The sequence below is a fragment of the Pan paniscus genome, chromosome 20 (genome assembly GCF_029289425.2).
Source record: "Pan paniscus chromosome 20, NHGRI_mPanPan1-v2.0_pri, whole genome shotgun sequence".
In the NCBI taxonomy this organism is placed as follows: domain Eukaryota; kingdom Metazoa; phylum Chordata; class Mammalia; order Primates; family Hominidae; genus Pan; species Pan paniscus.
The window spans coordinates 17,863,415-17,888,730 of NC_073269.2; the positions used below are offsets into that span (position 1 = coordinate 17,863,415).

Sequence of the window (25,316 nt, forward strand, 5' to 3'; positions counted from 1 at the left end):
AGCCTCACTTCGAGCGGGCTTTGTGACCTTGGACTTCCCCGTCTCTGGGTTACAGAACCCTCTGCCCTTCTGGTATTCTCTCTTGCCCTAGGAGAGGCGGTGGGTGGTGGGCTCCAGAGATGGTCATTTTGGCGATGTCAGCTACTTTTAAAATTTCAAAGGAAGGCTGGGTAGGTACCGTCCCTTTTTATAGAGGGAAAAGGAATTCACCTAGTAAGTCAAGGTGGCACCTAACCTGTGTGGACTACCTCGTATGTGGTAGTACTTAGCCCAGAACTGAGTACTTCACGTGTAGTATTTCATTTCTCCCCAAAACTTTATGATGTAGATACTGATATAACCGCATTACACATGTGAGAAAACTGAGGCTCAGAGGGTGGTATGACTTGCCCAAGGTTCTACAGAGAGTTGGTGGAAATGAAGTCATAAATTATAAACCTTCCAGATCCTCCCACCCCTGTGCGCTGAGAGTAACGTCAGTGCAAATACTGCATGGCCTAGATTAGCACTATCCTATAGAAACACAGTGCAAAACATCTTTTTTGAGATAGGGTCTTGCTCTGTCACCCATGCTGGAGTGCAGTGGTGCAATTATGGCTTACTGCAGCCTTGACTTCCCAGGCTCTAAGGATCCTCCAACCTTAGGCTCCTGAGTAGCTGGAACTACAGGTGCACGCCACCACACCCAGCTTTTTTTTTTTTTTTAAGTATGGGTTTTGGCCATGTTGCCCAGGCTGGTCTCAAACTCCTAGGCTCGGGTTATCCTCCTGCATCGGTCTCCCAAAGTGCTGGCATTAGAGGCATGACCCACCTCGCCCAGCCAGCCAGACCCTGACTCTTACAAAAAAAAAGATGACTAATAAAATATTTTGCACTCGGCCGGGCACAGAGGCTCACCTCTGTAATCCCAGCACTTTGGGAGGCCGAGGCAGGTGGATCACCTGAGGTCGGGAGTTTGAGACCAGCCTGACCAACATGGAGAAACCCCGTCTCTACTAAAAATACAAAATTAGCAGGGCGTGGTGGCGCATGCCTGTAATCTCAGCTACTTGGGAGGCTGAGGCAGGAGAGTCGCTTGAACCTGGGAGGCAGAGGTTGCGGTGAGCCAAGATCGTGTCATTGCACTCCAGCCTGGGTGACAAGGCGAAACTCCGTCTCAAAAAAAAAAATTGCATTTTTTTTCATCCTAAATCTTCAAAATCTGATGCGTATTTTACACTTACAACACATCTCAGTTCGGACCAACCACATTTCAAATGGTCAGTAATCACATGTGGGCAGTGGTAACTTACGTCAGCACAGGTAGATTAGAATCCTAGATCTGCTGGCCAGGCTCAGTAATCCCAGCACTTTGGGAGGCTGAGGCGGGTGAATCACCTGAGGTCAGGAGTTCAAGACCAGCTTGGCCAAGATGGCGAAACCCCATCTCCTCTAAAAACACAAAAATTAGCTGGGTGCAGTGGGGGTGCCTGTAATCCCAGCTACACAGGAAGCTGAGGCAGGAGAATCACTTGAGCCTGGTAGGTGGAGCTTGCAGTGAGCGGAGATCGCACCACTGCACTCCAGCCTGGGTGACAGAGCAAGGCTCTGTCTCAAAAAAAAAAAAAAAAAAAAAAAAAAAGAATCCTAGATCTGTTATTTATGTCATTCAACCAGAAGGCGTAGTCTTTCTGTGCCTCAGTTTCTTGCTCACATGGAGGTGATTGGAGCCCAGGTTACTGTGAGAATTAAATGCCCACACATATTCACACTGCTTACTAAATTGAGTGTGGCCCATGTTCGAACACTCTTATAAGCAGAACACATTTATTCCTTTTACATCACAATTATTATTTGAGTCTGTAAAATGGGATTACTCATATCCCCAAATCCTGACCCTATATGAGGTTCTGTATTAAGGATACATTTCTCAAAGTCCCTTCTCTCCTCCCATTTTATGTTGATTATTTATTTATTTATTTAGAGAGTGGGTCTCACTCTATTGCCCAGGCTGGAGTGCAGTGGCATGATCTTGGCTGACTGCAGCCTCCACCTCCTGGGCTCAAGCAATCCTCTCACCTCAGCCTCCCGAGTAGTTGGGACTACAGGTGTGTGCCAGCAGGCCAGGCTAATTTGTGTTATGTATATTATATATTATAATATATGCTATATATAATATACATACTATTCATATATTTATGCATTATATATCATATATAATATATTATATATGTGTACATATATGTTTTTTGTAAGAACGAGGTCCCACCATGTTGCCCAGGCTGGTTTTGAACTGCCGGGCTCAAACAATCTGCCTGCCTCAGGTTCCCAAGGTGCTAGGATTACAAGTGTGAACTACCATGTCCGGCTTATTTTTATTTATTTTTGAGACAGGGTCTTGCTCTGTAACCCAGGCTAGAGTGTGCAGTGGCAACAACACAGCTCACGGCAGCGTCAACCTCCTGGTCTCAAGTGGTCCTCCTGCCTCAGCCTTCTGAGTAGCTGGGAACACAGGCAGGCGCCACCACGCCTGGCAATTAAAAAAAATGTTTTTGTAAAAATGGCCTCCTGCTATGTTGCCCAGGCTGGTCTTGAACTCCTGGCCTCAAGCATTCCTCCCATCTTGGCCTGCCAAAGTGTTGGGATTACAGGCGTGAGCCACTGTGCCCGGTGTGTTTTTAGTTAATTTCCACAAGAGTCCTTCCTTCCTCTCTTCTATCATGCAGCAAGTACTTTTTAAGCCTGTTCTGTGCCAGGTGCTGCAGGTGACACTGGAGGATGCAAAGTGAACAAAACAGGCAGTGTCTAACCTCAAGTAGGAAGCGCCAAGCCCACAGGTGCCTGACACAGGAACAGGAGGAAGGGTCAGCAAGAGGCCTGGGATGGTCCCTGGGATCCTCATGGGGGGGACCAGACTAGGCAATACTGAATACTACCTAGAGGAAGTGGTAGAACCCCAACTTCCCAGTTCATTCTCCCTCTTCTTTTTTTCGAGATGGAGTCTTGCTCTGTCACCTGGGCTGGTGGGCTGGAGTGGAGTGGCGTGATTTTGGCTCACTGCAATCTCTGGCTCCCAGGTTCAAGCGATTCTCCCACCTCAGCCTCCCGAGTACTGGGATTAGAGGCACCCGCCACCACGCCTGGCTAATTTTTATTTATTTATTTATTTATTTTTAGTGGAGATGGGTTTTCACCTTGTTGGCCAGGCTGGTCTCGAACTGACCTAAAATGATCCGCCCGCCTCGGCCTCCCCAGGTGCTGGGTTTACAGGCGTGAGCCACCGCACCCGGCCACCATTTCTTTTTTTTTTTTAACCAGAGACCCTTGCCAAGTCATTCCCCCCACTCCACTTTATTTTCCTTTTCATTTTTTCCTTCCTCTCTTTTCTGAGTCACAACCATTAGCCAGGAAGCACCCCCTCCCCACCCTCTTTCCTGGATCCCCCATTCCCTCCTTCCATAGTCCACTCCCGCGCTCCCAGGTCCAGGGCTTATTTGCCCAGAGTTTGGAAAACCCCCAGCTCTCCTTCCTCCTTTCTACAGCGTGGGGGCAGGGTACTGGTGCCAGTCACGTGCCTCTGGCTTCAGAAGAAGACTCTAGACTGGGGTCGGGGGGTGGGTCCTGCCCATCTCCCTAGCATCTTATCGTCCCTACCATCTGTGTCTTTTTTCCCTCCCCAAACGGAACCCCCTGCCCTCTCGCCTGTCTATAGCCGTTTAATTGCAAAAGCCAGGCCGTTTGTGGGAGACCACAGACAGCGACCCCCTTCATTTACCGGTTGAGAGGAGGGTAAAGGGGCTGCTGCAATCTGGGTAATAACCCTATCCCCACCCCAGGAGTCACAGTCACATCGTTAAGCCTTCCTCCCCTCTTGTCCCAGGACAGCTTTAAAAACGTTAAAAGCATTTCTGCTGGGTAGCATCTGGCCAGGGTCGCCCCCTCTGTCTGCTCAGGAACGTCTGTCACTTCAGAGAGCTTAAGTGACTTGCCCCAGTCACACAGCAGCAGTCCGATAGGCTGCCAGGGCTCTAGGGGCAGAAGGAGGAGAGGGCTGGCATTCTTCCCACTGGCCCGCGTGACTGTAGCACCGGGGTGCAGCGAAGCCCCAGGGCCCCAACCCGTGAGCTCTCTCCCATCCCAGGCGGGGGTGGGGGAGCAGCAGTGGGGTGCTGGTTCTCAAATGCAAGATAAGAGCTGGCTAAGAAAGCCTTGCCCAGCCCCTCCACCTAGAGGGAATGGGAGGGAGAGAAGCTGAGGGCAGGGTCCCGGTCCCGCGTGGAGACAGCTGCGCTCCCGCGGTTTCTTTAAACGCCCAGATGAGCAACGACGCGCGCGGACGAGGGCGGGGTTGGGTTCAGGTCTGGTCACATGACCTGGCCTGAGGTGCTCGCGGCCCCCACCCCACCAGTGGGCGTCCCCCCCAACGCGTGGTCGACCATCATTGGTCGGTGGTGAGGCCAATAGAAATCGGCCATCTGGGAACCCAGCGTTCCGAGGCGCAGCCTAACCTAGTGAACCGACGAAGGTCCAATGGAAAAAGACGGCCATGGGCATAGACCAATGACAAAGTGGCAGGGGCGGGCCCAAGGGCTGGGTCAGGTTGGTTTGAGAGGCGGGTGGGTATAAAAGTGCAAGGCGGGCGGCGGCGTCCGTCCGTACTGCAGAGCCGCTGCCGGAGGGTCGTTTTAAAGGGCCCGCGCGCCGCCGCCCCCTCGGCCCGCCATGCTGCTATCCGTGCCGCTGCTGCTCGGCCTCCTCGGCCTGGCCGTCGCCGAGCCTGCCGTCTACTTCAAGGAGCAGTTTCTGGACGGAGGTAACGCCTGGTCCCGCCTCGAGGCCGCCCCGACGACGCGGCCGGCCCCCGATCCTGGATCTGCGTTGTCGCCCGTAATTACCGTTTAGAGGTCCAACACGGTGGCTCCCCGGGACTAGAGCCGCGGGCGATTTCTCTTCTGCGTCCCTGGGGAGCGCGGAGGGCGTAGCGGCCTCCCGCGGCGGGAGTTAGGGTTAGCCCGAGGATCTCTGAAGGCACCCGACGTGTCAAACTAGAGGTTGGAATGGGGAGAGTCGGGGATCTCCTTTCCTGTCCCCAGCAGCTTGTGGCTCTCGGCAGATGTTTGGTGTGGGGGGGGATTAGCACAGCCGCTCTGACCTACCCCTCTAATCCCCCACTTAGACGGGTGGACTTCCCGCTGGATCGAATCCAAACACAAGTCAGATTTTGGCAAATTCGTTCTCAGTTCCGGCAAGTTCTACGGTGACGAGGAGAAAGATAAAGGTAAGAGCCTAGGAGTGGGTGCTCAGATCCGAGAGGACTTCCTGGCAGAAGTCCTTGTCTGTACACACACAGCCGGGACAGTCCCCTTGGAGGAGGACAGGTGGAGGAAGTGGGGGAGTCTTCTCTATTCTCTAAGTCGAGGGTCCTCGCGGGTCAAGGCCCAACGGTGACCTCACTACCGTCCCGTCTCAGGTTTGCAGACAAGCCAGGATGCACGCTTTTATGCTCTGTCGGCCAGTTTCGAGCCTTTCAGCAACAAAGGCCAGACGCTGGTGGTGCAGTTCACGGTGAAACATGAGCAGAACATCGACTGTGGGGGCGGCTATGTGAAGCTGTTTCCTAATAGTTTGGACCAGACAGACATGCACGGAGACTCAGAATACAACATCATGTTTGGTGAGGGCCTGCTTCCTGGTGCTGACCTCTGTCCCATTAGTTAGAGGGAGACCCAGACCCTATTGACTTTCTTAATAATGATTTTTTTTGGAAGGGGAGCTAAAAGAATAAGTCCCAGCAACAATTTATTGCATTATGATCGCAGATCTAGGCTGTTAATGTAATTTGCGTGTTTGTATATAGTTATTTCCCAATCTTACTAATGGGGATTTTGAGTTCTAGAGCACTGATTTTTTTTTTTCTCCTTTAAACTTAAGGTTCCACCCACAGCCCATTCAGGACAGAATCAGGGTCTGAGTTTCTCTTAGCCTTGACAGACCCGAGTTTAAGAACCAGGTCTTCCTTTTATAAAGAGGGGTGAGAGCCTCGAGATGATGGGTAGTCTCTGACTCTTAACTGGATCTGCTTCACACCTAGGTCCCGACATCTGTGGCCCTGGCACCAAGAAGGTTCATGTCATCTTCAACTACAAGGGCAAGAACGTGCTGATCAACAAGGACATCCGTTGCAAGGTGTGCCTGGGGGTGGTGGCAAATGGCTGTCATGGGGAGATTCAGAGGTCAGCCTCATTGGGGGGTGGCCCCCGCTCACCTTCTTCCTTCTTCAGGATGATGAGTTTACACACCTGTACACACTGATTGTGCGGCCAGACAACACCTATGAGGTGAAGATTGACAACGGCCAGGTGGAGTCTGGCTCCTTGGAAGACGATTGGGACTTCCTGCCACCCAAGAAGATAAAGGATCCTGATGCTTCAAAACCGGAAGACTGGGATGAGCGGGCCAAGATCGATGATCCCACAGACTCCAAGCCTGAGGTTGGTGTTTGGGCAGGGGCTCTGCTCTCCACATTGGAGGGTGTGGAAGACATCTGGGCCAACTCTGATCTCTTCATCTACCCCCCAGGACTGGGACAAGCCCGAGCATATCCCTGACCCTGATGCTAAGAAGCCCGAGGACTGGGATGAAGAGATGGACGGAGAGTGGGAACCCCCAGTGATTCAGAACCCTGAGTACAAGGTGAGTTTGGGGTTCTGAGCAGGGCTGGGGCTCACAGTGGGGAGTGCACCAACCTTACTCACCCTTCGGTTTCCTTCTCCCTTCTGCAGGGTGAGTGGAAGCCCCGGCAGATCGACAACCCAGATTACAAGGGCACTTGGATCCACCCAGAAATTGACAACCCCGAGTATTCTCCTGATCCCAGTATCTATGCCTATGATAACTTTGGCGTGCTGGGCCTGGACCTCTGGCAGGTGAGACCTGGAGGAAAAAGGAGGATCCCTGGGGTACCTCAAGTGCATAAGATCACCCAAGAGGAAAGGGACAGGGTAGGCACCCCAGGTGGGTCTGACTCAAAAATGGTACTTCTTATAAACAGTACTTCCTGGTCTGTCCCTGTGAAGTCCTCACAGCAACCCCTTTAAGGTTGTACTTGCTGTGCACCAAGTACTTCCCCAAGTACTTTTATGCAAATCAACTTCTTTAAATACCCCCAAAGACCTAGAAGGTGGTCAGGTAACCCAGTTTGTTAGCTGGGGCTGGGCACGGTGGCTCACCCTTACAATCACGGTACTTTGGGAGGCTGAGACAGGAGGATTGTTTGAGGCCAGGAGTTAGACAACTCAACCTAGCTTGGCAACACAGCGAGGAGACCCTGTCTCTACAAAAAAAAATTTTTTTTTTGAGACAGAGTTTCACTCTTGTTGCTGAGGCTGGAGTGCAATGGCACGATCTCAGCTCACTGCGCCCTCCGTCTCCTGGTTTCAAGCAATTCTCCTGCCTCAGCCTCCGGAGTAGCTGGGATTACAGGCATGTGCTACTATGGATGCCAGGCTAATTTTTTTTTTTTTTTTTTTTTTTGGAGACCATGCCTTGCTCTGTCGCCCAGGCTGGAGTGCAGTGGTGTGATCTCTGCTCACTGCAAGCTCCGCACCACCCCCACAACCCCCCAGGTTCACTCCATTCTTCTGCCTCAGGGTCCCGAGTAACTGGGACTACAGGCACCCGCCACCATGCCTGGCTAATTTTTTTGTATTTTTTTTTTATTACAGACATGGTTTCACCGTGTTAGCCAGGATGGTCTCCATCTCCTGACCTCATGAACCACCCACCTTGGCCTCCCAAAGTGCTGGGATTACAGGCGTGAGCCACCTCACCCAGCCTTTTTGTAGAGACAGGGCTTCATGTTGCCCAGGTTGGTCTCGAACTCCTGGCCTCAGGTCATCTGCCCGCCTCGGCCTCCCAAAGTGCTGGGATTACAAGGGTTAGCCACCATGCCTAGCCTCTACAAAAACTTTAAAAATTGGCGAGATGTCATGCATACCTGTAGTCCCAACTACCAAGGAAGAAGGATGATCACTTGAGCCTGAGGCATCGAGGCTGCAGTGAGCCATGATTGTGTCACTGCACTCCAGCCTGGGTGACAGAGTGAGACCCTCTCAAAAAAAGTTGGGACTTGGCCGGACACAGTGGCTCACACCTGTAATCCCAGCACTTTGGGAGGCCAAGGCGGGTGGATCACAAGGTCAGGAGATGGAGACCATCCTGGCTAACATGGTGAATGAAACCCCATCTCTAGTAAAAATACAAAAAATTTGCCAGGTGTGGTGGCGGGCGCCTGTAGTCCCAGCTACTCGGGAGGCTGAGGCAGAAGGATGACGTGAACCCGGGAGGCGGAGCTTGCAGTGAGCCGAGATGATGCCACCTCACTCCAGCCTGGGTGACAGCGAGACTCTGTCCCAAAAAAAAAAAAAAAAAAAAATGCTGGGACTGAATTTTTGTCTGTTTTGGTCACTGAAATACCTTCTGTGCCCAAGACAGTTCTGGCATGTAGTAGGTACCTGGAAAATACCTGAATAAGAGAGTGAGAAACAAGAAACAGGTGCAGAGAACTGAAGTCAGTGGCCCAAGGTCATGGGGGTAGGAAACCACAAAGCTGGGGTTTGAACCTGGGCAGTACAGCACCTGAGTCTCTCCATCTTTTTTTTTTTTTTTTTTTTTAAGACAGAGTCTTGCTCTGTCACCCAGGTTGGAGTGCAGTGGCTTGATCTTGGCTCACTGCAGCCTCTGCCTTCCAGGTTCAAGTGATTCTCATGCCTCATCCTCTCGAGCAGCTGGAATTACAGGCATGCGCCACAACGCTGGGCTCTTTTTTTTTTTGAGATGGAATTTCACTCGTTGCCCAGGCTGGAGTGCAATGGTGCAATCTCGGCGGCTCACCACAACCTCTGCATCCCAGATTCAAGCGATTCTCCTGCCTCGGCCTCCTGAGTAGCTGGGATTACGGGGATGCGCCATCACAGACCCCGGGCTAATTTTTTTAGTAGAGACAGAGTTTCACTATGTTGCCCAGGTTGGTCTCGAACTCCTGGCCTCAAGTGATCCATTCGCCATGACCTCCCAAAGTGCTGGGATTACAGGCATGAGCCCGTCCCTGGCTGTCTCTCCATCTTTCCATCTTTTTTTTTTTTTTGGAGATGGAGTCTCACTCTGTCACCCAGGCTGGAGTGCAGTGGCACGATCTTGGCTCACTGCAAGCTCCGCCTCCTGGGTTCACATCATTCTCCTGTCTCAGCCTCCCAAATAGCTGGGACTACAGGCACTTGCCACCACGCCTGGCTGATTTTTTGTATTTTTAGTAGAGACGGGGTTTCACCGTGTTAGCCAGGGTGGTCTCGATCTCCTGACCTCGTGATCCGCCCACCTTGGCCTCTGGGCGAGGATTACAGGCGTGATCCACCTCACCTGGCCTCTCCATCTTTTTAACTGCAGTGTCAGCGGTGTTCCTTGTCTTCTCTGCAGATGCAGGCAGCAGGATATAGTGGTTATAGGAACACAGGTGGAAACCCTGTCCAAAGCAAGGGCTATCGGGTATCACCTCTGACCATCCTTCCCATTCATCCTCCAGGTCAAGTCTGGCACCATCTTTGACAACTTCCTCATCACCAACGATGAGGCATACGCTGAGCAGTTTGGCAACGAGACGTGGGGCGTAACAAAGGTGAGGCCTGGTCCTGGTCCTGATGTCGGGGGCGGGCAGGGCTGGCAGGGGGCAAGGCCCTGAGGTGTGTGCTCTGCCTGCAGGCAGCAGAGAAACAAATGAAGGACAAACAGGACGAGGAGCAGAGGCTTAAGGAGGAGGAAGAAGACAAGAAACGCAAAGAGGAGGAGGAGGCAGAGGACAAGGAAGATGATGAGGACAAAGATGAGGATGAGGAGGATGAGGAGGACAAGGAGGAAGATGAGGAGGAAGATGTCCCCGGCCAGGCCAAGGACGAGCTGTAGAGAGGCCTGCCTCCAGGGCTGGACTGAGGCCTGAGCGCTCCTGCCGCAGAGCTGGCCGCGCCAAATAATGTCTCTGTGAGACTCGAGAACTTTCATTTTTTTCCAGGCTGGTTCGGATTTGGGGTGGATTTTGGTTTTGTTCCCCTCTTCCACTCTCCCCCACCCCCTCCCCGCCCTTTTTTTTTTTTTTTTAAACTGGTATTTTATCTTTGATTCTCCTTCAGCCCTCACCCCTGGTTCTCATCTTTCTTGATCAACATCTTTTCTTGCCTCTGTCCCCTTCTCTCATCTCTTAGCTCCCCTCCAACCTGGGGGGCAGTGGTGTGGAGAAGCCACAGGCCTGAGATTTCATCTGCTCTCCTTCCTGGAGCCCAGAGGAGGGCAGCAGAAAGGGGTGGTGTCTCCAACCCCCCAGCACTGAGGAAGAACGGGGCTCTTCTCATTTCACCCCTCCCTTTCTCTCCTGCCCCCCCAGGACTGGGCCACTTCTGGGTGGGGCAGTGGGTCCCAGATTGGCTCACAATGAGAATGTAAGAACTACAAACAAAATTTCTATTAAATTAAATTTTGTGTCTCCCTCCTGTGTCTCCTTCTGGGGAAAGACAGACTTAAGGAAACCCAGCAGTGGTCTTTTTGGGGTGGGGGAGTTTTCCAGTATATCTCCTTTTTCCGCTATTGCTAGAGAGGTTGCTGAGTGTTCCACAAGATTCCAGGGACCCTTATTTACCCCATAACCCTCAAAACCAACGGGGGAATGGCTGTTGCTGCTGTAAATACTCCACATACTAACTTACTGAATCCTTGAACCTAACTGGTAAGTTTTGGTTCTGTTTATTTATTTATTTTTAAGATAGACTCTTGCTCTGTTGTCCAGGCTGGCGTACAGTGGCTCAATCTGGTTCACCCTGCCCCTTAAACTGGCCTTTTTCATTCTTCTATTCCTCTGGGGTCCTGTGGCTCAGCCCAACCCCTCTGGGATGCCTCCAGGACTGGTAGATCCAAGGGAGAATTCTGTATTTAATGTAGTGAGGCTTTGAAAGTTAACATCTTTAAATACTTCTGGGGTCAGATTAGGGATAGTACAACAAAGTACTCCTGCCCGGAGACCCAAGAATGAAAATTGTAGGTTCATTCCAAAACTCCAGATCCCTAAAGAATGAATGAGGCTACAAAATGGCACCTTGCCCCCGCTTCCAACTTAAGGTTTTTTTTCTGTGCTTGGTGGCCTTTCAGGTATTTCTAGTTTTGAGTAACTTTCACTTTGACTGCTCTACAAGGGTTCCTGCCAGGATACCCAGACCAGAATAAAACTCATTTGGGGGCCGGGTACGGTGGTTCACGCCTGTAATCCCAGCACTTTGGGAGGCCGAGGCGGGTGGATCACCTGAGGTCAGGAGTTTTGAGACCAGCCTGGCCAACACGGTGAAACCCAATACAAAAAATTATCCGGGCGTGGTGGGGGGTGCCTGTAATCCCAGTTACTCGGGAGGCTGAGGCAGGAGAATTGCATGAACCCGGAAGGCGGAAGTTGCAGTGAGCCGAGATCGCGCCACTGCACTCCAGCCTGGGTGACAGAGACTGTTTCAAAGAAAAAATTCTCATTTGGAAGAGGCAAAAAATGAGGTTTTTACAGAAGAAATACAAATGTCTGTAACCAGTACAGGTACATGAAAACTTTGTTAAAAATTCATTTGAGCGTGAGAGTGGGGACACCAGAGTCACTTTGCAGCCCCGTGACGTCACCGATAACGGGCATGGCGTCACTCATGAGACCACGTGTGCGGGCCGAGCAAGAAGCTCCGCCCACAACGCGGAGTTTAGTCTGCGCGTGCCTCGCTCGAGAACGCGCTCGTGCGCATGCCCACAAAGGCCAAGGAGGGCGTGCGCAGGTCACGTGCGCCGGTGGTCAGCGCGCGCATTGCCTGCCCCGGAAGTGGTCGGCGCGCGGCGCGGCGCGCCTGGGCGCTAAGATGGCGGCGGCGTGAGTTGCATGTTGTGTGAGGATCCCGGGGCCGCCGCGTCGCTCGGGCCCCGCCATGGCCGTCACCATCACGCTCAAAACGCTGCAGCAGCAGACCTTCAAGATCCGCATGGAGCCTGACGAGACGGTGCGGGCCGGGCCGGAGCCCGGGGGCGGGAGCGACGGGTTTCGGGGGTGGGGTGGGGGCGGGGAGGCTAGAATCCCAACGGGAGGGGCAGGGAGGACGGCGCGGGTCGGCCCTGCCCAGACCCCCGACCTGCCCGACTTTCCTGGACCCCCCCGATGGTCTTTGGCCCAGCCCCCAGCCGATCGGGCGGCGCTCCTGCGCCGGTCTCCGGGCGAGGCCCCACCCCCGGGGCGCTGGCCAGGCCCCGGCTCCAATGTCAGCGCTCTCGCGGGGCGCGGGAGTCACAAGCTCGGATTCCTGGGCAGGCCAAGCTCTCCAGGACTGGGCTCCACGTTCCCAGCTTTGCAGGCGTCTCCTTGGGACACTGGTGGTCGAATCTAGGAGTAATGACCAGGAGATACTGAGTAGTGACGACAACAACGATGTTAATGATAATAAACGGGTCTCAGTCTTTATAATTTTGGTGGTCCGTGTTTGTTGGCCGTTTATTTTTTATCAGTCACCGAGTGTTGTAGTGTTGTTTTACCGCTCTGCAAAACGGGCTTGTCATTGGGGACCTCTGACCATTTTACAGATGTGGAAACCTAGGGATTGAGGAACTTTGCCACAGTCACAAACAAGTAATGGCAGAGCTGGGATTCAAATTCGGTTCTGCCTCGTGTGAGCGTCCACGATATAAATATTATGCTGCCTTTTTAGTCAAAAGTAGAATTAGGACCTAATTCAAACATACTGAGTGTCTATTGGGTACTTGGCGCTTTTTGCATAGTGAGGGAGACATTGAAGTCCACTTTTTGTAGAAAAGGAAACACACATTTTTTGATCCGCTCAAGTGTTTGGCTTTGGGCAAGTTAACCTGCCTACCTGTCTGTGCCTCCGTTTTCTCAAATATCAAATGAACCGATTGCCTGCTGGCTTCCGCCTGTAATCCCAGCACTTAGGGAGGCAGAGGCAAGAGGAGCCCTTGAGCCTAGGAATTCGAGATCATCCTGGCAACACAGTGAGACCCCGTTCTCTACAAAAAAAAAAGAAACAAAAATCAATAAATGAGACCAATTAAACGTATTTCATAGGAAACTTAAAAGGTATGACACATATACATTTACAGCAGCACTATTGGCCAGGCACGGTGGCTCATGCCTCTAATCCTGATGATTTGGGAGGCAGAGGCAGGAGGATTGCTTGAGGCCAGGAGTTTGAGACCAGCCAGCCTAACATAGGGAGACTCTTATCTACAAGAAAAAAAATTATTTTTAATTAGCCTGGAGTGGTGGTGTGTACCTTTAGTCCTAGCTACTCCCGAGGCTGGACAAGAGTACCAGTTGAGCCCAGGAGTTTGAGGCTGCAGTGAGCGATGATCATGCCACATCAATCCAGCATGGGCGGCAGCAAGATCCTGCCTCTTAAAAAAGAAATATCACTATTAACTATTAGTCACTTATTGTCCAAGGTAGAGTGTAGAGTGGGGGACTGTCCCCTTTATTCTGTTAATTATACTTTATACCACCCGAAATTACATTTTCTTCACATTAGTGTTCTCTCATTGAGAGCAGGGACTTACTTGTGTTGAGTTTGTTCTGTGCTGTGGCCTCTGTGTCTAAAACAGCACCTGGCACATAATGGGTGTTTAGTATAAGTAAATACTGTGTTGAATGGCATGATGATTGAATGAATTCAAATCTAGCATGCTTTAGATGCTGAGAAAGCTTAAAAAACCTAGCGTGCTTGCCTTTCTGCCATCAGGGCTGGCAGTTTCTGTCCTAAACTAGAAGGGAAAAGAGAATCTTGGGGTCTCCAGTGACTGTCTGTACCACTCCCTCTAGGTGAAGGTGCTAAAGGAGAAGATAGAAGCTGAGAAGGGTCGTGATGCCTTCCCCGTGGCTGGACAGAAACTCATCTATGCCGGCAAGATCTTGAGTGACGATGTCCCTATCAGGGACTATCGCATCGATGAGAAGAACTTTGTGGTCGTCATGGTGACCAAGGTGGGTGACGTGTGCTGGCTGGGAGGGTGGGTGGACGAGCTGGGGAGCTGGCAAAGAGCCTGTGTGCCCAGGAGAGATTAGCTGTGAACAGGGCGGGGCCACAGCGGAGCGGGTTGTTGGGTCTGATAGGGTTGTTGATGCCAGCTCCCTTTTTCTTGCTGTTGCAGACCAAAGCCGGCCAGGGTACCCCAGCACCCCCAGAGGCCTCACCCACAGCTGCCCCAGAGTCCTCTACATCCTTCCCGCCTGCCCCCACCTCAGGCATGTCCCATCCCCCACCTGCCGCCAGAGAGGACAAGAGCCCATCAGAGGAATCCGCCCCCACGACGTCCCCAGAGTCTGTGTCAGGGTAAGGCGGGGGCAGCAGTCCCAGCTTGGGCCCTGTCCTCCTAGCACATTCCAGCGTCCACATAAGTGGTCCCACACACCTGGAGGGAGGGCAAGCCGCCGGAAGCCAGGGTCCGATTTCTCTCTCTTGAATTTGCAGCTCTGTTCCCTCTTCAGGTAGCAGCGGGCGAGAGGAAGACGCGGCCTCCACGCTAGGTGGGTGGGTGGTCCCCAGGGCAGAGGTGACTGGGTGCCCCAGCCATCAGCTGGGCCTTGTCTGGGTGCGGGAGGGCCTGGGAGCTGCCCTTTCCTCTTCCTGGTGACCTAGGCTTTGCTGCTTCCTCCACAGTGACGGGCTCTGAGTATGAGACGATGCTGACGGAGATCATGTCCATGGGCTATGAGCGAGAGCGGGTCGTGGCCGCCCTGAGAGCCAGCTACAACAACCCCCACCGAGCCGTGGAGTATCTGCTCACGGTGAGGTGGGGCTTCCGCCTCGCGGGGAGGCCTTGAGGGAGTACCCAGGCGTCACTGCCCTGATGGGCGGTTGGGAAGGCAAAACCTGCCCTGAAAAGCCTTTGGGTAGTGATTCTAGCCACTAAAGGCTTCCCACAGGAGGCTGGATGTGAGTGATAGGTGGGCCTCTGGAGGGCAGGGCCGAGGCCTCATCTGTGTCCTGCCAGGGCATGGAGGAGGGTGGCAGCAGGAGGTCTGTGCATTAGAACTAAACAGGACCCCTGACAGGGAATTCCTGGGAGCCCCGAGCCGGAACACGGTTCTGTCCAGGAGAGCCAGGTATCGGAGCAGCCGGCCACGGAAGCAGGTGGGTGTGCACATGCCGCATCTGCCCTCCAGGTACCTGACTCACATCACACTCCACCCCGCAGTGCTCCTAGGAGCCCGGCGTGGTGTCTGACTGCACCCCTTCCTACTACCAGCAGGAGAGAACCCCCTGGAGTTCCTGCGGGACCAGCCCCAGTTCCAGAACATGCGGCAGGTGATTCAGCAGAACCCTGCGCTGCTGCCCGCCCTGCTCCAGCAGCTGGGCCAGGAGAACCCTCAGCTTTTACAGGTGTGGTCCCAAGGGCAGAGGGAGCTAGGGCAGCCACCATTTCCCTTCCCTGTGGGCACCAGAGTCCATAACACGTAGGAATCGTTCTAGGTCTGGAAAGCAGGACTAAGCACATGCTTCCCCCACGCCCCTGTGCTTCCTGTGACCTGGTGACCCCCATGGTTTCTCAGTCTTCCCAACCACCTTGTAAGGTGTGGGTGCTGTCAACATCACCTCCCACAGAAGAAGACACCGGAAACTTAGAGCAGCCTGTCATTCCCAGGGTCACGCAGCTGGTAGTGTGTGTGTCTGCTTCCTGCCTCGGGGTGGGGTCCTGGGCTGGGGCTCTGGCTTCACATACAGATGGTGCTGCGTAAATGTCTGTAAGGTGGCATGACGTCACCCAGGACAGCTGTGCCCCTGTTGGCTCTGGGACGACTCTGCTCAGTGAGGCTCCATCTTGCCCTTGAAGGTTCACAGGAAGAGTGGGGGAGTGGCCCCCTGGGTGCAAGTAGGTTCCTCTGGGTTCTCGGTGAAGTGCCTACCGGTCTTGGCTCAGGACCCTGCTGTCTGACCCTTCTCCTCTCACTTCTCAGTCCCTTGCCAGCTCCTCCTGGTCGGTCGTGTTCTTCATCTGCACTCAGCCCTCCCTCATAGTGTCCTGGGGCCTTCAGTCTGTATGGGAACCCCCAAATCTATGTAGCCAGCCCAGGCCTCTCTGAATGCCACACTCCATGGCTGGCTTAATTAACTCTCCATCAAAGTGCTCCCTAGACTAGACTTCTAAGACTTAGAACAGACCTCCCCAGTCCTCCCCGATCTCTGCAAGGATTAGCTTAGGGTTGCTTCAGCCCCAGGCCCTGGGGATCTGCTGGGGTCCACCCCTTGTCCTGTCTGCTCTTCCCACTCAGCCCCTCCCTGCACTCCAGCTCCCTGGCAGCCTCTTCCTGGGCCTCTGCCACTGCATAGTCCCACAGTCCACTTTTCAACCATGAGGCAGATGACTAAAAAGCACTTTCTTTTCTTTTTTTTTTTTAAGAGGAAATCTCGCTCTGTCGCCCAGGCTGGAGTGCAATGGCGCAATCTCGGCTCACTGCAACCTCCGCCTCCCGGGTTCAAGCGATTCTTTTGCCCCCGCCCGAGTAGCTGGGACTACAGGTGCCCGCCACCATGCCTGACTAATTTTTTGTATTTTTAGTAGAGACGGGATTTCACCCTGTTAGCCAGGATGGTCTCAATCTCCTGACCTAATGATCTGCCCGCCTTGGCCTCCCAAAGTGCTGCAATTACAGGCATGAGCCATCACGCCTGGCTGACTGAAAAGCACTTTCTTCTTTAATGTGAAAATGATCAGATGCATACAATGGTAGAGTTATATCAGAGCTTCCAGATACCCAGGTAGGGCACAGTGGCTCATGCCTGTAATCCCAGCACTTTGGGAGGCTAAGGCAGGCAGACCACTTGGTCAGGAGTTTTAGACCAGCCTTGCCAACATGGCAAAAACCCGTCTCTACTATAAATACAAAAAGTAGCTGAGCATGGCGGCAGGCCACTGTAGTCCCAGCTACTCAGGAGGCGGAGGCAGGAGAATCGCTTGAACCCAGGAGGCAGAAATTACAGTGAACCGAGATTGCCCCACTGCACTCCAGCCTGGGTGACAGAGTGAGAGTGTCTCAAAAAGAACAGAAACAAAAATGAACAAATGAACTTCCAGATACCTAAACCCAACACCCAGATGAGTTCACTTTTTTTGGTTTGGGGGCTGGTAGGTGGGAATAGAGACAGGGTCTATGTTGCCCAGGCTGGTTTTGAACTCTTGGGCCCAAGCAGTTCCTCCTGCCTTGCCTCCCAAATTGTTGAGGTTACAGGTGTGAGCCACCACACCCGGCCAAGTTCACCTTTCTAAAAGATCCACAGACCACGTCTTTTCCCGTGTAACTGTCACCACCGTGGCTTCCCCCTGCTCTAGAAAATGGGTCTGACTTGGGCCTTCCTCTCTGGTGTCATTGTCTGCCTCCTCCCCCTTCCCTTGTTCGCTGTTTTTTGTTTTGTTTTTGTTGTTTGTTTGTTTTTGAGATGGAGTTTCGCTCTTGTTGCCCAGGCTGGAGTGCAGTGGCGCGATCTCAGCTCACCGCAACCTCCGCCTCCTGGGTTCAAGAGATTCTCCTGCCTCAGCCCCCAGAGTAGCTGGGATTACAGGCATGTGCCACCACGCCCTGCTAATTTTATATTTTTAGTAGAGATGGGATTTCTCCATGTTGGTCAGGCTGCTCTCAAACTCCTGACCTCAAGTGATCTGCCTGCCTCAGCCTCCCAAAGTACTGGGATTGCAGGCATGAGGCACCGTGCCCAGCCCCATTCACTCTGTTCCTGCTTCTGTTTCTGAGACTTCCCAGATGCATCCACCCTGGGCCTTTGCACTTGCTGTTTGCTTTACCTGGAGGAAACCCTCTGCATCCGCCATACTGCTGGCCTCTCCACCAGCCCTCATCTGCAGTTCCTTCCTAGCCAGACACTTGCAGTTGTCTGGTTCATTTCTTGGCTCACTCACTTATTTTTGAGAGTCTGTTGCCCAGGCTGGAGTGCAGTGGCACAGTCTCGGCTCCCTGCAACCTCTGCCTCCCGTGTTCAAGTGATTCTCCTACCTTAGCCTTCTTGAGTAGATGGGATTACAGGCACGTGCCATCACACCCAGCTAATTTTTGTATTTTAGTAGAGACGGGGTTTCACCATATTGGCCAGGCTGGTCTCGAACTCCAGGCTGGTCTAGAATCACCTGAAGTGATTATAGGTGTGAACCACTGCAGCCAGCCTATTTATGTATTTATTTATTCAAGACAGCATCTTGCTCTGTTGCCCAGGCTGGAGTTCAGTGGCTTACTGCAGCCTCCGCCTCCTGGGTTCAGTCTTATGCCTCAGCCTGCCAAGTAGCTGGGATTACAGGCGTCTGCCACCACACCTGGCTACTTTTTGTATTTTTAGTAGAGATGGGGGTTCACCATGTTGGCCAGGCTGGTCTCGAACTCCTGACCTCAAGTGATCCACCTGCCTCTGCCTCCCAAAGTGCTGGGATTACAGGTGTGAGCCACCGCGCCCGGCTTATTTCTTGGCTCACTTAAAAGCACATCATCAGCTCTTCCAGGGTAGGGCTTGTGTCGACTGCTATGTTGTGTTTGGCCAGAACAGGCTCCTCTGGATATTTGCCTGACTGAATGAAAAAGCAAGGGCTGTGATGACCTGGGGAGAGGAGGGGACCAGGGCTGTGAATTACCTTCCCTTCCCCACCCTCTCCTGCAGCAAATCAGCCGGCACCAGGAGCAGTTCATCCAGATGCTGAACGAGCCCCCTGGGGAGCTGGCGGACATATCAGATGTGGAGGGGGAGGTGGGCGCCATAGGAGAGGAGGCCCCGCAGATGAACTACATCCAGGTGACGCCGCAGGAGAAAGAAGCTATAGAGAGGGTAAGAGGCCTGGCTGAGGGGTGACTGCAGGTGGGCAGGACCCCTACCCTCTCCTGCTCACACTTAACCCATCTTCCCACAGTTGAAGGCCCTGGGCTTCCCAGAGAGCCTGGTCATCCAGGCCTATTTCGCGTGTGAAAAAAATGAGAACTTGGCTGCCAACTTCCTCCTGAGTCAGAACTTTGATGACGAGTGATGCCAGGAAGCCAGGCCACCTAAGCCCCCACCCTACCCTTATTCCATGAAAGTTTTATAAAAGAAAAAATATATATATATTCATGTTTATTTAAGAAATGGAAAAAAAAATCAAAAATCTTAAAAAAAAAAACAAGCAAACAGTCCAGCTTCCTGTCCTCCTAAAGTGGCCCCTGTTCCCATCTCACTCTGAGAAGACCCGGGCCAGACAGCTGTCCCCCCGTCCTCCTCCCCAGCCCAGCCTGCTCAGAGAAGCTGGCAGGACTGGGAGGCGACAGATGGGCCCCTCTTGGCCTCTGTCCCAGCTCTCTGCAGCCAGACGGAAAGGCGGCTGCTTGCCTCTCCATCCTCCGAAAAACCCCTGAGGACCCCCCTGCCCCTATCCTCTTCTAGGATGAGGGGAAGCTGGAGCCCCAACTTTGATCCTCCATTGGAGTGGCCCAAATCTTTCCATCTAGGGCAAGTCCTGAAAGGCCCAAGGCCCCCTCCCCAGTCTGGCCTTGGCCTCCAGCCTGGAGAAGGGCTAACATCAGCTCATTGTCAAGGCCACCCCCACCCCAGAACAGAACCGTGTCTCTGATAAAGGTTTTGAAGTGAATAAAGTTTTAAAAACTAGCCCTATGGTCTGTGCCTGCTGGGGCTCCCCGCGCCCTCCTGTCTGGGTCTTGGGGGGCTGGCTGGGCACAGGCAGGCATGGTGACGGGTGCCTGGAAGGGGAAGAGGAGTCTGTGAATCCCTGCAGATTGAGGCTTCCAGTGTCTCCTCCCCCAGTGTGTCATTTCCAGGCAGTGGACCCCAGCCCAGCGTTACAAGGACTGCTTCTCCCTGGCCCCCACCATCATCACCACAGTCTGTTTTGGCTATACTTCCCCCCCACCAGCCTTGTAATTGGCTAATTACTGGAGATGAATGTTGGTAAACAGAAGCCTTCTTCTCTTCTGCCATCTGCTTCTCCATTATTTGCCCATTGCACACCCCCCTTTTCCTCCCACTGAAGCCCCAGTTAGTCAGCAGGGCCTAGAGTCCCTGTCCCCTTTTGAGTACAGCCAAGTGGGGGATTCCCCAGCCCTTAAGTATTGAGGGAGGAACCAGGGGACCCAGAGAGGCACACCTTGAGAGGACGCAGATCTCTTCAGGGGTACTGCCAGGTAGTAGGCTTTATTGGGAAGGGACAAAGCCTCAGGAGCTGGGTGCTCCAGAGGCTGCTGGGTCTTGAGCCACAGCTGCAGCCAATGCAGCAGCTCGCGCCTCCTTCTTCCGTTTCTGTTTTTCCTCCTTGAGGCGCTTGCGCTCCTTCTTCTCTAGGTCCTGGAGCAGCTCCTGGAAGCGGGCACTCCTTGGGTCCACCTGGTAGCCCAGGAGCTCCTGGGCCTCAGCCTGCAGTCGGGCCCTCCTCTCCTTGTCAGCCTGGGCCTTCTCCCAGTTCTCCCGCTGCTGCTGCCGCCAGTTCACAATCATCTGTGGCATCTTGGCCATGCACTCTGCGATGTGCTGCTCCCTGCAGGGGAGGGAGAGTGGGCTGTGACACTGGCACTCAGCCAGGGCAGAGCCCACCCACCCATATCTCACCCATAGGCCTTTGCCCACGAGCCTGCCTCCTCAACTCCCCCAGTAGATTAACTGTCAGGAAAAGCCCTTGACAAGTGAAGAAACGGGAAGAGATGATGAGAAAGTTACCTGTGCATAAATTTGATCACAAGGGCATGTCAAGCCCCAGTAAACCCCTGGTGCCAAAGCCAAATCAACATTTCACTGAGCTGCCTAGTGAGCAAGCCAAGTGCTACTCCCATGGATAATTTCACACCTTTATTTCATAGACATTGCTGAGCACTTCCTGTACAGAGGCCAGGCCCAATTCTAGGCACAGGAGTGAAAGCAAGAAAGACATTTCCCACCAATCCTTGAGTTTATAGCTACCAGTCACAGCCCCATTTTTTTCTTTTAAGTTCAGGGGTACAAGTGCAGGTTTGTTACATAGGTAAACTTGTGTCATGGGGTTTTTTTGTACAGATTTATTTCATTACTCAGGTATTAAACCTAGTACCCAGAGGTCATTTTTCCTGATCCTCTCCCTCCACCCTCCAAAAAGCCCTAGTGTGTGTTGCTCCCCTGTGTGTCCATGTGTTCTCATCATTTAGTTCCCACTTACAAGTGAGAACACGTTGTATTTGGTTTTCTGTTCCTGTGTTAGTTTGCTAGGGATGATAGCCTCCAGCTCCCGTCGTGTCCCTGCGAAGGACATGATCTCGTTCTTTTTTATGACAGCCTCATTTAAGGATTAGAAAAGTAAAAGAATTAAGCCCTATAATGGTCATCTGGCTGAGGAGGGGCAGAAACAGGAGTCCCTGCTCCATGATTCCCTGCCTGGGTGATCAGACGCATGACTTCACTTCGCCAAGCCTCAGTTTCCTCATCTCTAAAATTAGGGCAATCCCTTCTTCCTCTTAAGGCTATTAGGAAAACAAGAAGGTTAAACACCAGGAACACACTTGACCTACCCCCTTCACGCTCCAGGATGTGGCATTATCTATAAGAGATGCCCCTGGTCTGGCCGGACGCGGTGGCTCACGCCTGTAATCCTAGCACTTTGGGAGGCCGAGGCAGGTGGATCACCTGAGGTCAGGAGTTTGAGACCAGCCTGGCCAATATGGCGAAACCCCATCTCTACTAAAAATACAAAAAATGAGCCGGGTGTGGTGGTGGGCGCTTGTAATCCCAGCTACTCGGGAGGCTGAAGCAGGAGAATCTCTTGATCCTGGGAGGCAGAGGTTGCAGTGAGCTGAGATTGCACTCCAGCCTGGGCAACAAGAGCAAAACTCTGCCTCAAAACAACAACAACAACAACAACAAAAAGATGCCCCTGGTCCTTCAGACCTGCCTCTGTATCTGACCTCTGCCCTCTTGGTTCCAGGACCCATCACCTTCCTGCCCTCACCTTTTCCCCAGCCACACTGGCTTCCTGGCTGTTCTTTAAGGCATATCGTATCTCAGGGCATTTGCCCCAGCTGTTCCCTTTACCAGAAACTTTCTACCCAAGAGATCGCCCCATAGCCAAGTCTGGTTATTCAGGTCTTTGCTTAAACATCACCTCCTCAGAGAGGCCTGAGGCTTCCCAAACCAAAGCTGCCCTCAGGCACGCACTCTTCACTCTTTTACCTTCCTACTAGTCGGCTGTCACCATTGGTATTATCTTGCCTGTCAGCTGTCGCCATCTGATATTAAGGGCCCTTTTGGGGCCTGCCTCGGCCTCCCAAGTAACTGGGATTACAGGCACGAGCCACCGCCCCCGGCCTGGGACAGGGTCTTGCACACGGTATGCGCTCAGTAAAGACTTGGTGGTGATGGCCGGACGTGATGGCTCACGCCTGTAATCCCGGCACTTTGGGAGGCTGGGGCAGGTGGATCACTTGAAGTAAGGAGTTTGAGACCAGCCTGGCCAACCTGGTGGAACCCCGTCTCTACTAAAACTACAAAAATTTGCCGGGCGTGGTGGTGCACGCCTGTAATCCCAGCTACAAGGGAGGCTAAGGCGGGAGAATCGCTTGAACCGGGGAGGCGGAGGTTGCAGTGAGCCAAGATCTTACGACTGCACTCCAGCCTGGGCAACAGAGCGAGACTCTTGTCTCCAAAAAACAAACAAACAAACAAAACTTGCTGATGAATGACTAAATGGACGTTATTCTGAGTTTGTTTTGCGGCCAGGTGAGCGTATACATAAATCTACAACATGCAGATGCTGCGACGTGACCCCGAAGGGGTAGGCACGGTTTGGGGCCCAGTTCGCCCACGGGGCACAGAGGGCAGCCCCGCGTCTGCCTGCACGCACGCACCTCTCCCGACGCTTCTGCTCTTCGGCCAGCTGCTTCACCCGCAGCGACTCCTGCATGGTCGCCAGGCTTGGGTACCATTCGCGTTCTTCGGCCTCCAGCTCCCGCAGCTGCTCCGGCGACGGCCATAACGAACCGGGGACCACCCCGGAGGCGGCGCCGTAACGCGCGAACTGCTTAGCCGCGTAGCGCGGTCCCAGCTGCCACCGCGGGGTCAGGAGGTCCTCGGGGTCTGGCCACCGGGGTCCCGGCCTGCGGCGCGGGGGCGGCCGCGACCGGTAGCCACGGGAACCCGGGGCCAGGGTCGCCGCCACACCTAGTAGGCTGCGTGCCTGTCGCACGGACGCCGCCATCTTGGCTGTGCGGGGTCCTCACAGGCCCGCCGGGCTGTCCATGCCCGGTGCCTGAGCGCGAGGCCCGGTGTGGGCCAGGGCAGGGCGAGGGGTGTCCCTGCTGCCTCAGTTCGGGGGAGGGCGGAGAAGGGGATAGTATGGGTTTTATACGTTTCCAAGTATAACTTTAAATTTTAGTTAAGCAGTTACTGATTAAAGTCATTTTTAATTTTCACTTTTTTTCTTCTCCTTTCTGCACACTGACACTTAAAAATATATTTTTTTAGTCGGGCGCGGTGGCTCACGCCTGTAATCCCAGCACTTTGGGAGGCCGAGGCGGGCGGATCACCTGAGGTCGCGAGTTCGAGACCAGTCTTTTTTTTTTTTTTTTTTTCGAGACAGAGTCTCGCTCTGTCGCCCAGGCTGGAGTGTAATGCCGTGATCTCGGGTCACTGTAACCTCCGCCTTCCGGGAGGAGAGGAGAAACCCCGTCTCTACTAAAAATACAAAATTAGCCGGGCATGGTGGCGCATGCCTGTAGTCCCAGCTCCTCGGGAGGCTGAGGCAGGAGAATCGCTTGAACCCGGGAGGCGGAGGTTGGGGTGGGCCGAGATCGTGCCATTGCATTCCAGCCTGGGTAACAAGAGCGAAACTCCGTCTAAAAAAATTAATAAATAAAAATAAATATATACATGCATACACACACACACACATATACATATATATATATACGCTCACCTGGCTACAAATATATATTTGTGTATTTTTTTCTAAGTGTTCAGTGTTCTTTGGGTAAAAATTGTATTTTTGTTTTTTGCATATCAGAAACCATACTGTTTTATTCATCCATGTGTCTTCTGTGCACACAGTAGCCCTCCAATGAATAATCTGAAATCATGTTGAATGAACACATTGAAAAATCAAAAATAAGAGGCTGTGGCAGGGCCACTGATATGGTTTGGCTCTGTGTCCCCAGCCAAATCTCATCCTGAATTATAATCCCCATGTGTCCAGGGAGGGACCTGTAATCCCCACATGTCGGGGAAGGGAGGTGGTTGGATCACGGGGGTGGTTTCCCCCATGCTATTCTTTTTTTTTTTTTTTTTTTGCCTTCAAAAAGTTTTTTTTATTTTATCTTATTATTATTATACTTTAAGTTTTAGGGTACATGTGCACAACATGCAGGTTTGTTACATATGTATACATGTGCCATGTTGGTGTGCTGCACCCATTAACTCGTCATTTAGCATTAGGTATATCTCCTAATGCTATCCCTCCCCCCTCCCCCCCCCCACAACAGTCCCCGGTGTGTGATGTTCCCTTTCCTGTGTCCATGTGGTCTCATTGTTCACTTCTCACCTATGAGTGAGAACATGCGGTGTTTGGTTTTTTGTCCTTGCAATAGTTTGCTGAGAATGATGGTTTCCAGTTTCATCCATGTCCCTACAAAGGACATGAACTCATAATTTTTTATGGCTGCGTAAAAATTATATTTTTAACTTTACTTTTATACGTTTAAACTAGCATTTATTAGGCTGGGCTTGGTGGCTCACGCCTGTAATCCCAGTACTTTGGGAGGCTGAAGCGGGCGGATCACTTGAGGTCAGGAGTTGGAGACCAGCCTGACCAACATGGCAAAACCTTGTCTCTACTAAAAATACAAAAATTACCTGGGCGTGGTGGTGGGCGCCTGTAATCCCAACTACTCAGGAGGCTGAGGCAGGAGAATCGCTTGAACCTGGGAGGTGGAGGTTGCAATGAGCTGAGATCGTGCCATTGCACTCTACCCAGGGTGACAGAGTGAGACTCTGTCTAAACAAACAAACAAACAAACAAAAAGCCCACTAGCATTTATTATTTTTTTAATGTAAATGTGGCTGAACGCGGTGGTTCACACCTGTAATCCCAGCACTTTGGGAGGCTGAGGCAGGCATCACTGAGGTCAGGAGTTCGAGACCAGCCTGGCCAACATGGTGAAACCCCGTCTTTACTAAAAATACAAAAATTGGCTGGGTGTGGTGGTGCACACCTGTAATCCCAACTACTCGAGAGGCTAAGGCAGGAGAATCGCTTGAACCCGGGAGGTGGAGGTT

At 52.7% G+C, this 25,316-nt stretch overlaps 3 protein-coding genes across 4 annotated transcripts; 2 read left to right on the forward strand and 1 right to left on the reverse strand.

Moving 5' to 3' along the window:
- The first annotated feature begins 4,472 nt into the window (after window positions 1-4,472).
- CALR (calreticulin) lies at window positions 4,473-10,512 on the forward strand. Its single transcript, XM_003814832.5, has 9 exons — window positions 4,473-4,792; window positions 5,156-5,257; window positions 5,450-5,653; window positions 6,071-6,165; window positions 6,261-6,470; window positions 6,559-6,672; window positions 6,762-6,905; window positions 9,560-9,652; window positions 9,736-10,512. The coding sequence occupies exons 1-9, from the start codon at window positions 4,702-4,704 to the stop codon at window positions 9,934-9,936; spliced, it is 1,254 nt and encodes a 417-aa protein (XP_003814880.1). The 5' UTR covers window positions 4,473-4,701; the 3' UTR covers window positions 9,937-10,512.
- Window positions 10,513-11,744: 1,232 nt separating this feature from the next.
- On the forward strand, window positions 11,745-19,679 carry RAD23A (RAD23 homolog A, nucleotide excision repair protein). Of its 2 annotated transcripts, none has more exons than XM_003814834.5 (9): window positions 11,745-12,044; window positions 13,868-14,029; window positions 14,197-14,378; window positions 14,517-14,572; window positions 14,706-14,833; window positions 15,101-15,179; window positions 15,295-15,428; window positions 18,705-18,869; window positions 18,952-19,679. In XM_003814834.5, exons 1-9 carry the CDS (start codon window positions 11,973-11,975, stop codon window positions 19,063-19,065), a joined length of 1,092 nt encoding a protein of 363 aa, XP_003814882.3. In that variant the 5' UTR covers window positions 11,745-11,972; the 3' UTR covers window positions 19,066-19,679. The 2 variants fall into 2 exon arrangements, with proteins under 2 accessions (XP_003814882.3, XP_008965929.3); XM_008967681.4 differs by having other exon boundaries at window positions 11,834-12,044; window positions 15,298-15,428.
- Window positions 19,680-20,195: 516 nt separating this feature from the next.
- GADD45GIP1 (GADD45G interacting protein 1) lies at window positions 20,196-23,317 on the reverse strand. Its single transcript, XM_003814836.7, has 2 exons — window positions 22,895-23,317; window positions 20,196-20,562 (listed from the first exon to the last, which is right to left on the reverse strand). Exons 1-2 carry the CDS (start codon window positions 23,242-23,244, stop codon window positions 20,244-20,246), a joined length of 669 nt encoding a protein of 222 aa, XP_003814884.3. The 5' UTR covers window positions 23,245-23,317; the 3' UTR covers window positions 20,196-20,243.
- Between the last annotated feature and the right edge of the window lie 1,999 nt (window positions 23,318-25,316).

Coding starts and splice junctions, on each gene's coding strand:
- RAD23A (XM_003814834.5), top strand. CDS start 11,973: ATGGCCGTCACCATCACGCTCAAAACGCTGCAGCAGCAGACCTTCAAG. Junction 14,573..14,705: donor AGACGCGGCCTCCACGCTAG/GTGGGTGGGTGG, acceptor CTTCCTCCACAG/TGACGGGCTCTGAGTATGAG. Junction 15,180..15,294: donor GCAGCCGGCCACGGAAGCAG/GTGGGTGTGCAC, acceptor TCCTACTACCAG/CAGGAGAGAACCCCCTGGAG.
- CALR (XM_003814832.5), top strand. CDS start 4,702: ATGCTGCTATCCGTGCCGCTGCTGCTCGGCCTCCTCGGCCTGGCCGTC. Junction 4,793..5,155: donor GGAGCAGTTTCTGGACGGAG/GTAACGCCTGGT, acceptor TCCCCCACTTAG/ACGGGTGGACTTCCCGCTGG. Junction 5,654..6,070: donor AGAATACAACATCATGTTTG/GTGAGGGCCTGC, acceptor CTTCACACCTAG/GTCCCGACATCTGTGGCCCT.
- GADD45GIP1 (XM_003814836.7), bottom strand. CDS start 23,244: ATGGCGGCGTCCGTGCGACAGGCACGCAGCCTACTAGGTGTGGCGGCG. Junction 20,563..22,894: donor GAGCAGAAGCGTCGGGAGAG/GTGCGTGCGTGC, acceptor CCTCCCCTGCAG/GGAGCAGCACATCGCAGAGT.